The sequence below is a fragment of the Hyla sarda genome, chromosome 2 (assembly GCF_029499605.1).
Source record: "Hyla sarda isolate aHylSar1 chromosome 2, aHylSar1.hap1, whole genome shotgun sequence".
Classification (NCBI taxonomy): domain Eukaryota; kingdom Metazoa; phylum Chordata; class Amphibia; order Anura; family Hylidae; genus Hyla; species Hyla sarda.
Window position 1 is genome coordinate 287872287 of NC_079190.1, and position 13586 is coordinate 287885872.

Below are 13586 nucleotides of genomic sequence, written 5' to 3' on the forward strand. Positions count from 1 at the left end.
GCTTGAAACAATCTTATTTTTCCACAATTTTGAAAGGGTGCCAATAATTTTGTCCAGCCCATTTTTGGATTTAGGTGACATTGTCACATTTTGCTTTTTTCCCTCCCTTTTTTGGTTTCGTTCCAATACACACAAAGGGAATAAACGTGTATAGCAAAACATGTGTTACTGCAATCCTTTTCTGTGAGAAATGAAAATTTCAAGGGTGCCAACATTTTCGGCCATGACTGTATATCTTTATTAGAGCATTCGGGGGAAATTAGGTGTACTAACAGCATGCTGTCTTGTGCAGAGCAATGCTACAGGCAGAGAAGCAGACTTAAAGAATATAGCAATTGTTGCAATCTCATTGGGATAGTCTGCTGTAAAACGAGATGTTCAACAGCAATGGGAGGCAAAGCAATGTATTCTGGGAATTGTAGTGCTGCTCACCCAATGGATATTTGGTGGTTGCTTCTGCGGCATTTTTTTTAATTTTAATTGACATTGGAATTCCACTTTAACATGGTGTACTGATAATTGTCCTTAGAAAATACCAATTAAAATGACATAATGACACAGGGTTGTCATAATCCTATTGCTAGACGCCCGGGACATGCAGTTCGGAGCATCGGGCACTGGAATTTTCCAGGCCTCTAGCTCTGCTTCAGGCAAACAGGGCCGGACCTGAAAGCCCCCGACAAGTACACCGGCGCTCAGGGTGTATGGAGTGGGCTCCTGATTTGAACCCGCTTCATACCCGGTGGCCCCCAGCTAATTTCAGTAGCTGGGGGCTGCCGCTAATAGCCGGAATGCTGCGATCGCTGTGGTCAGCTATTAACCCTTTAGATCGCCGCTGTCAAAGCTGACAGCAGCGTTTAAAGGGACATGTAAATCCTCCCTGGTGGGAGCAAAGTTTAATAAAAGTTTGACACAAATTAGCCCTTTTTATATTAAAAGTTTAGATCACCCCATTTTCCTATATAAAAAAAAATGTAAACATGATAAAAATCCTGTACGGTAAATGTAAAAAAAAAAAAAAAAAAAAAAAAAATAGAAATCCTCAGAATTGCACATCCCAGAAAAAAGTGAAAAAAAGCTATAAAGTCAGATCAATACCAAAATTGTACCAATATAAACAGATTATGACGTAAAAAATTAGCCCTCTTACAGCCTGGTATACAAAAATATATAAAAAGGTTACAGGGGATAGAAAATGGCAATAAAAAAAAAATTCTCTTATGGGTCTGTAGATGAAAAAATATGATATGGCTATTATAGAACGAAAAGTAGATTGTCATGAGGGACAAGTAGATTGTGCTGTTCCAGTATTTTATCAGTCTATAGCTCATAGTTTGCATAATATGTTAATCTAACCATGGAAATACTTTATTTATCCTGACATTCTATGGAATACATTGTTTTAGTTCACTGCCTGGTAGCACCTGGAATCTCCTGCAGAAAACATAGAAGATATTTTGTAGGTTGGGTGTTTTAATAATTTGGGAATAATTGGCCCAAATAGCTATTTTGTTATATATAAAGAAGTCTACTTGGAACGTTGGATGTGACTGACAACCCTTTTTTTTTTTTTGTACAGTACATAGGTAAACATAGAAATCCATATACCGTATATACTCGAGTATAAGCCGAGTTTTTCAGCACGATTTTTCGTGCTGAAAACACCCCCCTCGGCTTATACTCGAGCGAACTCCCCCACCCGCAGTGGTCTTCAACATGCGGACCTCCAGAGGTTTCAAAACTACAACTCCCAGCAAGCCAGGGCAGCCATCGGCTGTCCGGGCTTGCTGGGAGTTGTAGTTTTGAAACCTCCGGAGGTCCGCAGGTTGAAGACCACTGCGGCCTTCAACATCATCCAGCCCCTCTCACCCCCTTTAGTTCTGAGTACTCACCTCCGCTCGGCGCTGGTCCGGTCCTGCAGGGCTGTCCGGTAAGGAGGTGGTCCGGTGAGGAGGTGGTCCTGGCTGCTATCTTCACCGGGGAGGCCTCTTCTAAGCGCTTCGGGCCCGGCCTCAGAATAGTCACGTTGCCTTGACAACGACGCAGATGCGTCGTTGTCTAGGCAACGGCTCTATTCCGGGCCGGAAGCGCGGAGAAGAGGCGCCCCCGGTGAAGATAGCAGCCCGGACCACCTCCTCACCGGACCACCTCCTCACCGGACAGCCCTGCAGGACCGGACCAGCGCCGAGCGGAGGTGAGTACTCAGAACTAAAGGGGGTGAGAGGGGGCTGGATGATGTTGAAGGCCGCAGTGGTCTTCAACCTGCGGACCTCCGGAGGTTTCAAAACTACAACTCCCAGCAAGCCCGGACAGCCGATGGCTGCCCGGGCTTGCTGGGAGTTGTAGTTTTGAAACCTCTGGAGGTCCGCATGTTGAAGGCCGCAGTGGTCTTCAACCTGCGGACCTCCGGAGGTTTCAAAACTACAACTCCCAGCAAGCCCGGACAGCCGATGGCTGCCCGGGCTTGCTGGGAGTTGTAGTTTTGAAACCTCTGGAGGTCCGCAGGTTGAAGACCACTGAGGGCGAATGATGAGAAGAGGATGATGAAGGGGGGGGGGGGGTGTGGGGATGATGAAGGGGGGTGGGGATGATGAAGGGGGGGGGGGGGGTGGGATGATTACAAGGGGATGATGAAGGGGGGATGTGTGGGATGATAAGGGGATGTGTGGGATGATGACAAGGGGATGATGAAGGGGGGATGTGTGGGATGATAAGGGGATGTGTGGGATGATGACAAGGGGATGTGTGGGATGATGACAAGGGGATGATGAAGGGGGGATGTGTGGGATAAGGGGATGTGTGGGATGATGACAAGGGGATGATGAAGGGGGGATGTGTGGGATGATAAGGGGATGTGTGGGATGATGACAAGGGGATGATGAAGGGGGGATGTGTGGGATGATAAGGGGATGTGTGGGATGATGACAAGGGGATGTGTGGGATGATGACAAGGGGATGATGAAGGGGGGATGTGTGGGATAAGGGGATGTGTGGGATGATGACAAGGGGATGATGAAGGGGGGATGTGTGGGATAAGGGGATGTGTGGGATGATGACAAGGGGATGATGAAGGGGGGATGTGTGGGATGATAAGGGGATGATGAAGGGGGGATGTGTGGGATGATAAGGGGATGTGTGGGATGATGACAAGGGGATGATGAAGGGGGGATGTGTGGGATGATGACAAGGGGATGATGAGGATGTTAATGACGGGTCTGGATGATGACAGGGGGGGATGAGGTATTTCCCACCCTAGGCTTATACTCGAGTCAATAACTTTTCCTGGGAATTTGGGTTGAAATTAGGGGTCTCGGCTTATACTCGGGTCGGCTTATACTCGAGTATATACGGTAATACAAATATTATAAACACTGTATGGCTTAGCTGTATGTACATAGGAAGTGATGTATGGCCGTAATGAGCATGAGAAAATAATGCCTCTGTGTTAAGCACCTTTGATAACATTTTACTATAGTGTTTGATGTTTTCATATATTTTTATTTTCAGAGGATGTCACAAATGTCCTCCACATCACTACTGCACCTGTGCTTTGTGGTGCAATATTCTACCAGCATTGCTGTCAGAGTAAGTTTAGAAGGAGTTAAAGGTACCAGGTCCTCTTTTAAAACATTACTTTGATATTTTTTTGCTGTTACAATATGCGTAAAAATACGTTTTACCACAAGGTCCTTTTTAAAGTCACTATAGTATAGATGGACCTGCACAAAATAAATACACATAATGCATTGTCAGCTGCTCAGTACAATAAAAACAAACATTAAAGGAGTATTCCAGTTGTTTTAGAATATTAGTCCACGTTTTTGCCTGCTGTCGGGAAACCGCATACGGCCGAAAACGAAGCCGACCGGAGGCTGCGGTTCACTCCGGTCGGCTCATAGACTTGCATTAAATACGGTTCCCGAATACGGCTGAGTGCGGGCGCCGCGATTAAGCCCCGCCCCCTCCTCCAAACCGTATACGGGAACCGTATTTCAGAAAACGTGGTGTGAACCCAGTCTTACTCTCTGAGAGCAGTCCCCACCCTCCTGCTCTGAGCAGCAGAGAGAGGTTCAGTGTCTAATTGGCTAAGGCTGCACACACCTCCAGGTTCTCAGCACTAAAGGGAGCATGACTCATCAGTGAAGGGCAGAAAACACATGGTCTGTGTCTCTCAGGAGGGTGGAGGCTGCTTTCAAAGAGGGATATGGACAGAGACAGAGTGGATGGCTAAATGTCATTCCCTTATTCATGCATGTGCAGGACAACCAAAGAGGGGAAAATGCTCTGTATAGCTAATGAATGATATTTAGACAATTAAAAAGGTGGATGGGAGGGAAAGGATGAGCTATGAGTTTAGTTCCCCTGAGTACCCCATTAATGTTTACACTAGGATCTTTACACTACGCATAAAGTGAACGTGCACTGCTAACAGTTTAAAATAATTCTTACAGGTTGTACTAGAGCTGAGGCATCGCTTGTGCCGGCAGCGGCGGCTTCAGGAATGGGGAAGCTTGGAGCTTCCGCGTTCGTGGCCTCACGCCACACCACCTCCATTCATGTCAATGGGAGGAGGTGTGACGGCTATGACGCATTCGGCACGGAGTGGAGTTAGCTCCGTGCACCGAATGACGGGGGTGCTGGAGATCGCGGCGGGACCCCAGTGATCTAACATCTTATCCCCTATCCTTAAGATAGGGAATAAGATGTTTGCGGCGGAGTATTCCTTTAAGGCTCATAGGAGCTCATAGGAGCACAACAAGTAATAGGACCATAGTGACTTGCCCAATGGACCACACTGACTTATTTTTTTAAATTGGTACATCGCTCCAGTGTGTGCCACTCAGATTCAACTGCTCATTGTTCCTCTGCAGCCAAAGTAACACAATCTATGTATCTTGGACACAATATACATTTTGCAGTTGTTTTTGTGCTTGTGAGTCCATTGTTCTCACTCTGGGATTTTCATAAATGGCTTATTAAACTTTGAGGGCAATCTACCATGAAGAGTTTACAGTTGTGTACAGTCCCAAAATACGTCCCTGTATCTCTTTCTTATGCACTTAACAAATGATATATATATATATATATATATATATATATATATATATATATATATGAAAAGCTTGGTGTGGTTGCCATGGAGGACAAGGCCAGAAGTTCTGTTTGTATATTCTTACAGGCTGGTTTTTTTCAGCTAATATATAATGCTGCATTATGTACATTTGATATTGGCGGAGCTCCCAACTGGAGTGAGAGGACTCAGTCTGTAGAAAGTAAAAGCATGAATTATTTTCTAAGTAACTTAGGATAAATTCAAATGGGGGGTTGCTCTCGTGTTTCCCTGCAGCGGGCGTTTTGTAGCAGATTTTTCGCCTTAGAAAATCTGCAGCAGATCTCAGTGGGGTCTACTGCGGAAATTTCGCTGCAGCTCAAACATGCCGTGGGAAACTGTTTAATATACCCTTAGGGCTCCCTGATAAATGACCCCTTTTTTAAGAACTTAATAGAAGTCTTCTGCATAAAACCTACAGCTGGCCACAGACAAAAGTTGGATTAACAAATATTGATGGGGCTAGTTCGATACATTATGGTCTGCCATCCGTGCTGTTCCTACATGAGATAATGTAAAACCCATAGATCATCTACTAGAGCCTACCCAAAAATGGATCCCTAAATTTTCCATACACCTAATACAAAATCATTCTTTATTGAAACCTATACAAAAGACAAAAAAGTCCTTATTGGCCAGCTGTCCGTACACCTTTAAAGGGGTACTCCACTGGAAAACATATTTTTTTTAAATCAACTTGTGCCAGAAAGTAAGCAGGTTTGTAAATTACTTCTGTTAAAAAAAATCTTAATCCTTTCAGTACTTATTAGCTGTTGTATGATCCACAGGAAGTTCTTTTCTTTTTGAATTTCTTTTCTGCCTGACCACAGTGCTCTGTCCATTTTAGGAACTGTCCAGAGTAGGAGCAAACCCCATAGAAAACAGTTCCTAAAATGGACAGAGGTGTCGGCAGAGAGCACTGTGGTCAGGCAGAAAGGAAAATGAGAAAGAAAAGAACTTCCTCTGGAACATACAGCAGCTGATAAGTACTGGAAGGATTAAGATTTTTTAATAGAAGTAATTTACAAATCTGTTTAAATGAGTACTCTGGCCCTAATACATCTTATCCCCTATCCAAAGGATAGGGGATAAGATGTATGATCGCGGGGGTCCCACTGCAATTTTACTATAAAGTGTTTGTTTGGCTGTGTAAGCATGTTACTCTCTCTGACGAGAGGGGAATAAACCCCTACAGGCACATCTGGCAATGGCTTATCACCCATGGATAAATACCAAATTGAAGACCAGTATATGGAGATTTAAGTCAACATATAAAAGCATCTACTAGAGACTAAATTTCCTATACACCTAATACTAAATTCTTTATTGAAACATACACAAAAGCCTTTTTTTTTTTTTAAGTTTTGTTACACCATTGACACTTTATTGCACTAATCTACTTGTGTAGTGTAGTGTACTGTAGACAAGGGTTACTCTACTGGAAAAATGTTTTTTTTTTTTAATCAACTGGTACTAGAAAGTTAAAGGGGTACTCCAGCCCTAATACATCTTATACCTTATCCAAAGGATAGGGGATAAGTTGTATGATCGCGGGGGTCCCGCTGCTGGGGACCTACGCAATCTGTCATTCCGCACCCACCTTTTGTGAGCTATCCGCAGCCATCACGCCCCTCCCATAGACTTGCATTGAGGGGGCAGGCGTGACATCACTATACTTTGGTCCCGTGGTCATCATGCTTTACACTCTGAGCCTCCAGCGCTCACAAAGGTGGGTGCGGAATGACAGACTGCTGGGGTCCCCAGCGGCGGGACCTCCTGCGATCATACATTTTATTCCCTATCCTTTGGATAAGGGATATTAGGTCAGGAGTACCCCTTTATCTTTCTGGCACCAGTTCATTTCTGATTTTTTTTTTCCTGTGGAGTACCCTTTTAAGTATGAAACAATGGCCAGTTGGTCACCACAACTAGCCTCTGCTACATTACATTGACTATTATATAAGTTGTGAAGTGTGCCTGTGCATCTGAAAGGTGCCTTCTGTCTGGTTATAAAATGATAGGAGGTGCAGGCAGCCCGGAAAAGCACCCCTGGTTTTCCAGGCTCCTAAATGGCACATCTGCATAGTACTATAACCAATATGGCTGCCTGTAATTTACAGGGACTCTTATGAGTTGTGATGTTTGCCTGTGCATAAATTGATACTGCTATAAGCAGATATGCCATTCAGGTGCTTGGATAAGCTAGGTAAGACATGCTCACCTGCAACAATAACTAGAGTGCTTCTGGCAAATGTCTAAGATAGTATAAGTTGCTTTGCGCTCAGTAATATTAAATGACTGTTGGTGTCCCCTGTGTAAAATGTTTTCAAGAGTAAGAGAATACATATTTGGAATAAGCTATAGGGCCGGGTGGAGTCATCGTGTTGCCATGTGGACCTCCTGCTAGCTGCCACCTTGACTCCTCTGGATTTAAGGCCACTATTAATTGTTCCTTAAATAACCCGGCTTTCAGCTGGTCATTACTTACCAGGCAACTGGACTGTCCTTTTTCCCTCTACTGGCCTTGGTAACAGCCTTATCACCTCTGCATGTTTACTTGGCTTAACCCTCCCCAGCCCCCAGTAAGATTGCTAAGGGCATATGGTGTGGAATTTAAATCCCCATTGGGAGCCTTGCAGCGTGACCCTTCCTGGCCACAGCGCTTTAGCAAGCACTGTATTATAACCCATGCCGCTCCACATAGATCTGTGTAGTGTGTCAGCGCCTTTCTCCCCTCCTCCCTGTTTCCCTCCTGTGTGCCTGTGTGGTTATTCCTGGTCTGTCTCAGATGTTGGAAAGAGGTGATAATGTCTTGGCGGATCTGTCTCCCTCCCTCTGCTCTTCCTCTCCCACACTCCCCCCTTCCCCAAACCTCTCTGCCACCCCCCTCTTCGCTCTGTTTATTCTCTCCTGTCTGTGTCTTGAATTCCACCCCAAGCTCCCCTGTTTTTCATCTTCACTTATTTCTCTCACCCTTCTCTCCTTCTTTAATCTCTCCCAATTTTATTTAACTCACTGTAGTTTTTTCATCTTTTCTAACCTCTTGTACTTTTTTTTTTGTCTCCCCCCCCCCCCCCTCACTTTTGCACTCACAACCTATTCATGATTCCAATTTATTTTGTCCTTTCCGTCAGTCCTATAACTCCCCCTTCTACGCCTTGTCTAGGTCTCCCTCCCTTCCTCTCTCTGGACATTGCTTCACATGTTGGAAAAGACAGTATCCTCTCTGCTCCCCCTCTCCCAAGGGCTGGAGGCCTGGAATCCCAGCTCTGCCCTCTTCTGCTCCAGGCCGGATTAGAAAGGGGTGGAGTGATGACCATGTGGTGTTAGGGCAGAAGAACAAGCAGGGTGTGAGATTACAGAGGCTTGTTTATTCCTTCCATGGCCAGTTTTCAGCTTTTCAAAGTCTCCTTACATGAAATACTTTCTATAAACTAGCAGATAAATGGCCAAGTTATTACTGATTTAATGTATTCCTAGCTGACATGCTATAGTAAGATGTGCAGTGTTGCCAGGTGAGACACCGTGCAGGATTTATAAAGTGCGTTTGTTGGGAGAGTTGGGACAAGGGGAGGGGGACATACTGCAGGTGAGGCAGGAATTCTGCAGGGACAATGATGGTATTTTCCAGCTGTAAAATGTGTGAGGTATGTGTTCTGTGGCTGTATGGCCGAGGGCATTCTCTCTCCTCCCTCTCTCCTTGGCCTTATCTTCCTGCCTCCTAATCTCTTTCCCTCTGTCTCTCTCCCTCTTGGCTCTCCATAATTACAGGGTGGAACAGATGTCCCTGGATCTGTTTCAGATCCAACATCCATTAGAATAACCTTCAGCACCATGCCTGGAGGAAGGCCCGTATTCTTGGTGCAGTATATACCGGTATTGAGCACATTACTCAGCTTCATTGTACGTTTTATGTTCCTTATCCAAGTGCAAAGATAATGCTCATGTTATGCTGTACAGTGTTACGTTGTTACTGCCATGAGAGAAGTTTACTCTGCTACAGGGTGCAGGTCAAGATGTCCAGAGGAGTTAAATGCACCCTGTAAATGCTGACACTAAAGAGACTTCACCTCCCCACCCCAAGAACGCTCCCACAAGATTTGCACACAGTGGTGTTTCTATTGTCAGCTATTGCAGTTTCCTTGTAGGTGGTTTTCCAAAAAAAAAAGTCAAAAAGTTTGAAAGAGGCAAATAATGTTGCAAAGATGCATAAAATGTCTGTAGTATATGATGAAAATTTTGCTCAACCTGTGGCAAGTTTTCTGTGGCAATCAGATGGATTGTCTCCAATTTCTAATATTTGTTACAAATAATTGTGATACCAGTATGACAGGCTGGTCCTGCCATACAGGATTGCCATCCAGGTGAAGTTGCACAAATTTCTAGCATGCAAGAGTTTCGTAATAATCAAATGTCTTAGATACAGCACTGTGTGCATATGATTCAAGTAGCTGTATTATTGGATTCTCATAAAATTAAGCCCCTGGCATGTACCTACACCGTGCTGCAGCAGCAGGGCCTACTACAGACAAAGTCAGTTTTTCCCATAGCAACAAATAAGATCACTTTTCTAATGCTCTAAGCTGCAGTAGATGAATAAAGACTAGTTAGTATGGGCAACACCAACACTTTGCACACTTTTTCTGCATATTGTTTCATGTGAGGTATAGGTCTTTTCCTTATGTACTGTGAATAGTGTTTCCTCCTTTCAGTAAATTTGTGTTAAATGGGCAATTTCAGGTAAAAAAAACTTGATAAGTTGTAAAGCATGTATAACCAATAGGTTTTGCAATTGCTTTCATTAGAAATGTTTCAATATTTCATACTGAAAAAGCCAGTCAAACAACTGTGCCCCCCCCCCCCGGCCTGCTTGGACACATACTAGTCCTGCTGTGTCCATGCATCATCACCTATGTTATAGACACACTTCCTTGATTGACAGCTGTGAGCGCAGGGCTCACAGCTGGAGGAAAAATCCTCCCACTGTCAGCTTGTGTCCCGCTACAGTCAGTGAGGACAAGCTGGGAGTTGTAGTTTTAATGCTAGGGGAGATGTGAGCAGACAGCATACTGAGGGAGGAGGTGGAGACCTGCACAGTTAGGCCACACCCCCTATCTTTGAGAGGAATTCAGACTAGTGAGCTAAATTAAAAGTGTAATAAAAAAAATAAAGGTGCTAGACACAAAAAACATGGTCAGGATTAGGTACTGTGTGATATATTTAAAAAAAAAATTTTTTGCTGGATCTGGCGGGTACGCTTTAACTACAAAACAGACTTTTTATACAAATGTTAGAGAAAAAGGCAGTATCAGTGATTCCATATAGCTATTTGCTCTTAGCTCATGTATACAACATTTTGATAAAATACCATTACAAGACTTGACCCAATGTTAAGACTTATCTATCATCCACAGGGATAGGTTTTAAGTGATCATGTGAGGTTCAAGCTGCTAAAACTCTAGAACATGGTCCCAAATCTTCCATCAAAATAGAGCAGCAGGCAAACCCCCAAGCTATCATACACTTAACGCTATCCTGTGAATAAGTCCTAACAGTGAGACAACTCCTTTAGAACTGGATCCACTTCTAGCTTTGGCTCCAAAAAACCTGCATTTAAAAAAAGAAAAAAAAAAGCATGTAAACAGAATTGCAAAAGTTTAAAGGAGTTCTCTAGTGAAATACAACTTATCTCCTATCATTTGGATAGGGGATAAGTTATAGATTGTGGGGGTCCAACTGCTGGGAAGCCAGTGATCTTCTGCACGGCGCCCCGGCAGATTAGAGATACACGGAGGGGGGTGTATTGGCCGTGGCTTCCTGCATGCATCAGCACGTCCCTTTCCTGTGGACTGCCGGGGCACCATGGATAGGGGAGAAGTTGTATTTCACAGGAGTACTCCTTTAAAGGGGTTATCCAAAAATAGAAATACTGAGCTAATTTCTTTCAAAAACTGTTCCCCGACTGTCTCCAGGTTGGGTGTGGTTCTGCAGCTGGTTCCATTGAAGTGACTGGAGCAAAGTTGTAATACCACACCCAACCTGGAGACGGAGTGGTTGTTGCACATAAGCTCTGTTTTTCTATTCCCGGATAACCTCTTTAAAGTGGTTCTCCAGCATAAGGTGATTTTAGTACGTACCTGGCAGACAGTAATGGACATGCTTAGGAAGGATCTGTGCTTGTCTTGTGCTAAATGGCTATGTTGTGAGATTACCAGAACACTGTGGCTAGCTTTATGTGAACTTGTATTTCCTGTTTTCAGTTTTCTTGTTTGCCTACAAATCCCATGATACCATTTTCCTCCCTCCTACACATCAGCCACCCCACCCATTGAAACATAAATGAGCTGCAGACCTGTGGTTTTCGATCACGGTGCCTCCAGCTGTTGCATTACTTGCAGATTGCTCTCTCCATCCATTGAAGCAGACAGGCTCCCGGTCATCAGCTGACTAGTGAGTCAGGTCTCGACCGCATTGCAAGCTGGGAAAAATCTGAGACAGCAGTCATATTGAATGCTGATAAAAATAAATATTGGGGTGAAAATCTCAAAAGAATTGAGAATATCATCACACACAGGTAAAGACACTATTGTGAACTACACTAACTTTACAGCCCCTGTAGCATAGTCAAAAAAAAATAAATCCTGGAATACCCCTTTAAGTATGCAGTAGTGTTTCTTACCTCATTTTATGTCTTTTTTTTTTTTTTTTTTTTTGTTTAAACACATTGTGAAAACAGCCCAGTGCATTGCTGACACAAACCTAGATATACAGTCATGGCCGTAAATGTTGGCACCCCTCAAATTTTCCAAGAAAATGAAGTATTTCTCACAGAAAAGGATTGCAGTAACACATGTTTTGCTATACACATGTTTATTCTCTTTGTGTGTATTGGACATAATTATTGGCACCCTTAACATATTTGGTTGCACACCCTTTGGAAAAATAACTGAAATCAGTCTCTTCCTATAATCATCAATAAGCTTCTTACACCTCTCAGCCTGAATGCATAGCAAAACATGTGTTACTGCAATCCTTTTCTGTGAGAAATACTTCATTTTCTAGAAAAATTTCAGGGGTGCCAACATTTACAGCCATGACTGTATGTGTGTGTGTATATAGATAGCTTTACTAGGATCAGACCCAACAGTGGTGGTAGTAGGCTGATGATTTTTGTTAAAGCAGTAATAATGCAGACATGACCTTATTTCCTGGTCTCTGCCTTTTTGTTTTTATCCACTCCCCTTTTCATATGAAAATCTGGGGGGGGAAAAGCAGATCCAGGCGGTTAACCTGTTACATGCCAGGATCAAAACATAAACTTAGAATACTTATGACTATATACTCCAAATAAGCCAACAAGCTAGCTACCATTCTGGAGTCAAAAAGCTTTGTAAATACATTGAAATCTGATTGGGACTGAACTCATTTTGGGACAATTCAGTCAAGGGACCATATCCTTAAACCCCAATGTACAAGACTTGCTTTCGGCAGCATTTGTCAGATTTGTCATTTATATAAGCCTGAACAGCTGGTATTTAGGTCAAGCATATACATTGTCAATATAATGTACCTCTCTATACTCTTCAGAGTGTGGTCAAGTATAGCTAGAAGAGGTGATTGTGTTTTACACTTTAGTGTATTATTTAATTTGTTGATATAAGCTTTTATAGTTTTTTTGCAGTTTTTGTTTGAATTGCATGTTATACAGAGGATTTAGGTGACATCTGTCTCTACCCCAGGCTTGTGCACACTGCTATGGAGAGTTTCTTGGCGAGCCCTTTTTCCTGTCAGTATGGTTTAAATTGTTGGAAGTACATAAACAGAAGGATGCATGTATGTCATATAGACCATGCAGAAGATCTGCTTAGGTTATAAAAGGGGAAAATAAATCCTATGATTATGATGACTGTTACTACTACTAGGCAGTAAGCAGTAGTCCTAATCGCTGTGCCCTATAATGTTCTATTCACTATTGCTAATTTGCTGTGTGGTGGTCTTGTTTACTTGCATACCTTTATTTTTTTTTTTTTTTTGTGGAAAACAGCATTTAGCATTGACATGGTGTTAAATAGAATAAAAATAAAATATCCTTGTGGCAACTAAAATGTGAGTGGGGTTGGATGTATCTTTAGTTCCAGTTAGTTGATGCCTATCATTTTATTTATTTATCTTAGTACCTGGTGATGTATATCTTACACATTTAAGATGGAAAATACAGAATTGACATTTTTTCATTGTCCACCAAGAGAGGTAGGAGACAGAATGCTCTTGGCCATACAGCTGGAAAATACCATCATTGTGCCTGCAGAATTCCTGCCTCACCTGCAGTATGTTTCCCTCCCCTTGTCCCAACTCTCCCAACAAACGCACTTTATAAATCCGGCACGGTAACTCACCTGGCAACACTGCACATCTTACGATAGCATGTCAGCCAACAACCCTATGTTTTATACTCACTGTTGTAAAATGGTCATGT

General features: G+C 43.2%; 1 protein-coding gene across 3 annotated transcripts in view; it reads left to right on the forward strand.

Moving 5' to 3' along the window:
* Nucleotides 1-13586, forward strand: part of AHDC1 (AT-hook DNA binding motif containing 1) — a 94311-nt gene that overhangs the window by 42371 nt on the left and 38354 nt on the right. For 2 of the 3 annotated variants that reach the window (XR_008888811.1, XM_056557385.1), the window contains exon 1: nt 3508-3607. The exons of the other annotated variant lie outside the window; for it this stretch is intronic. Coding sequence is in view for 1 of the 2 variants with exons in the window: in XM_056557385.1 (XP_056413360.1) it covers nt 3511-3607 (97 nt within the window). In the remaining variant the exon portion in view is untranslated. Of the gene's footprint in view, nt 1-3507; nt 3608-13586 lie in introns of those variants that run through there. 3 annotated transcript variants of the gene reach the window in all.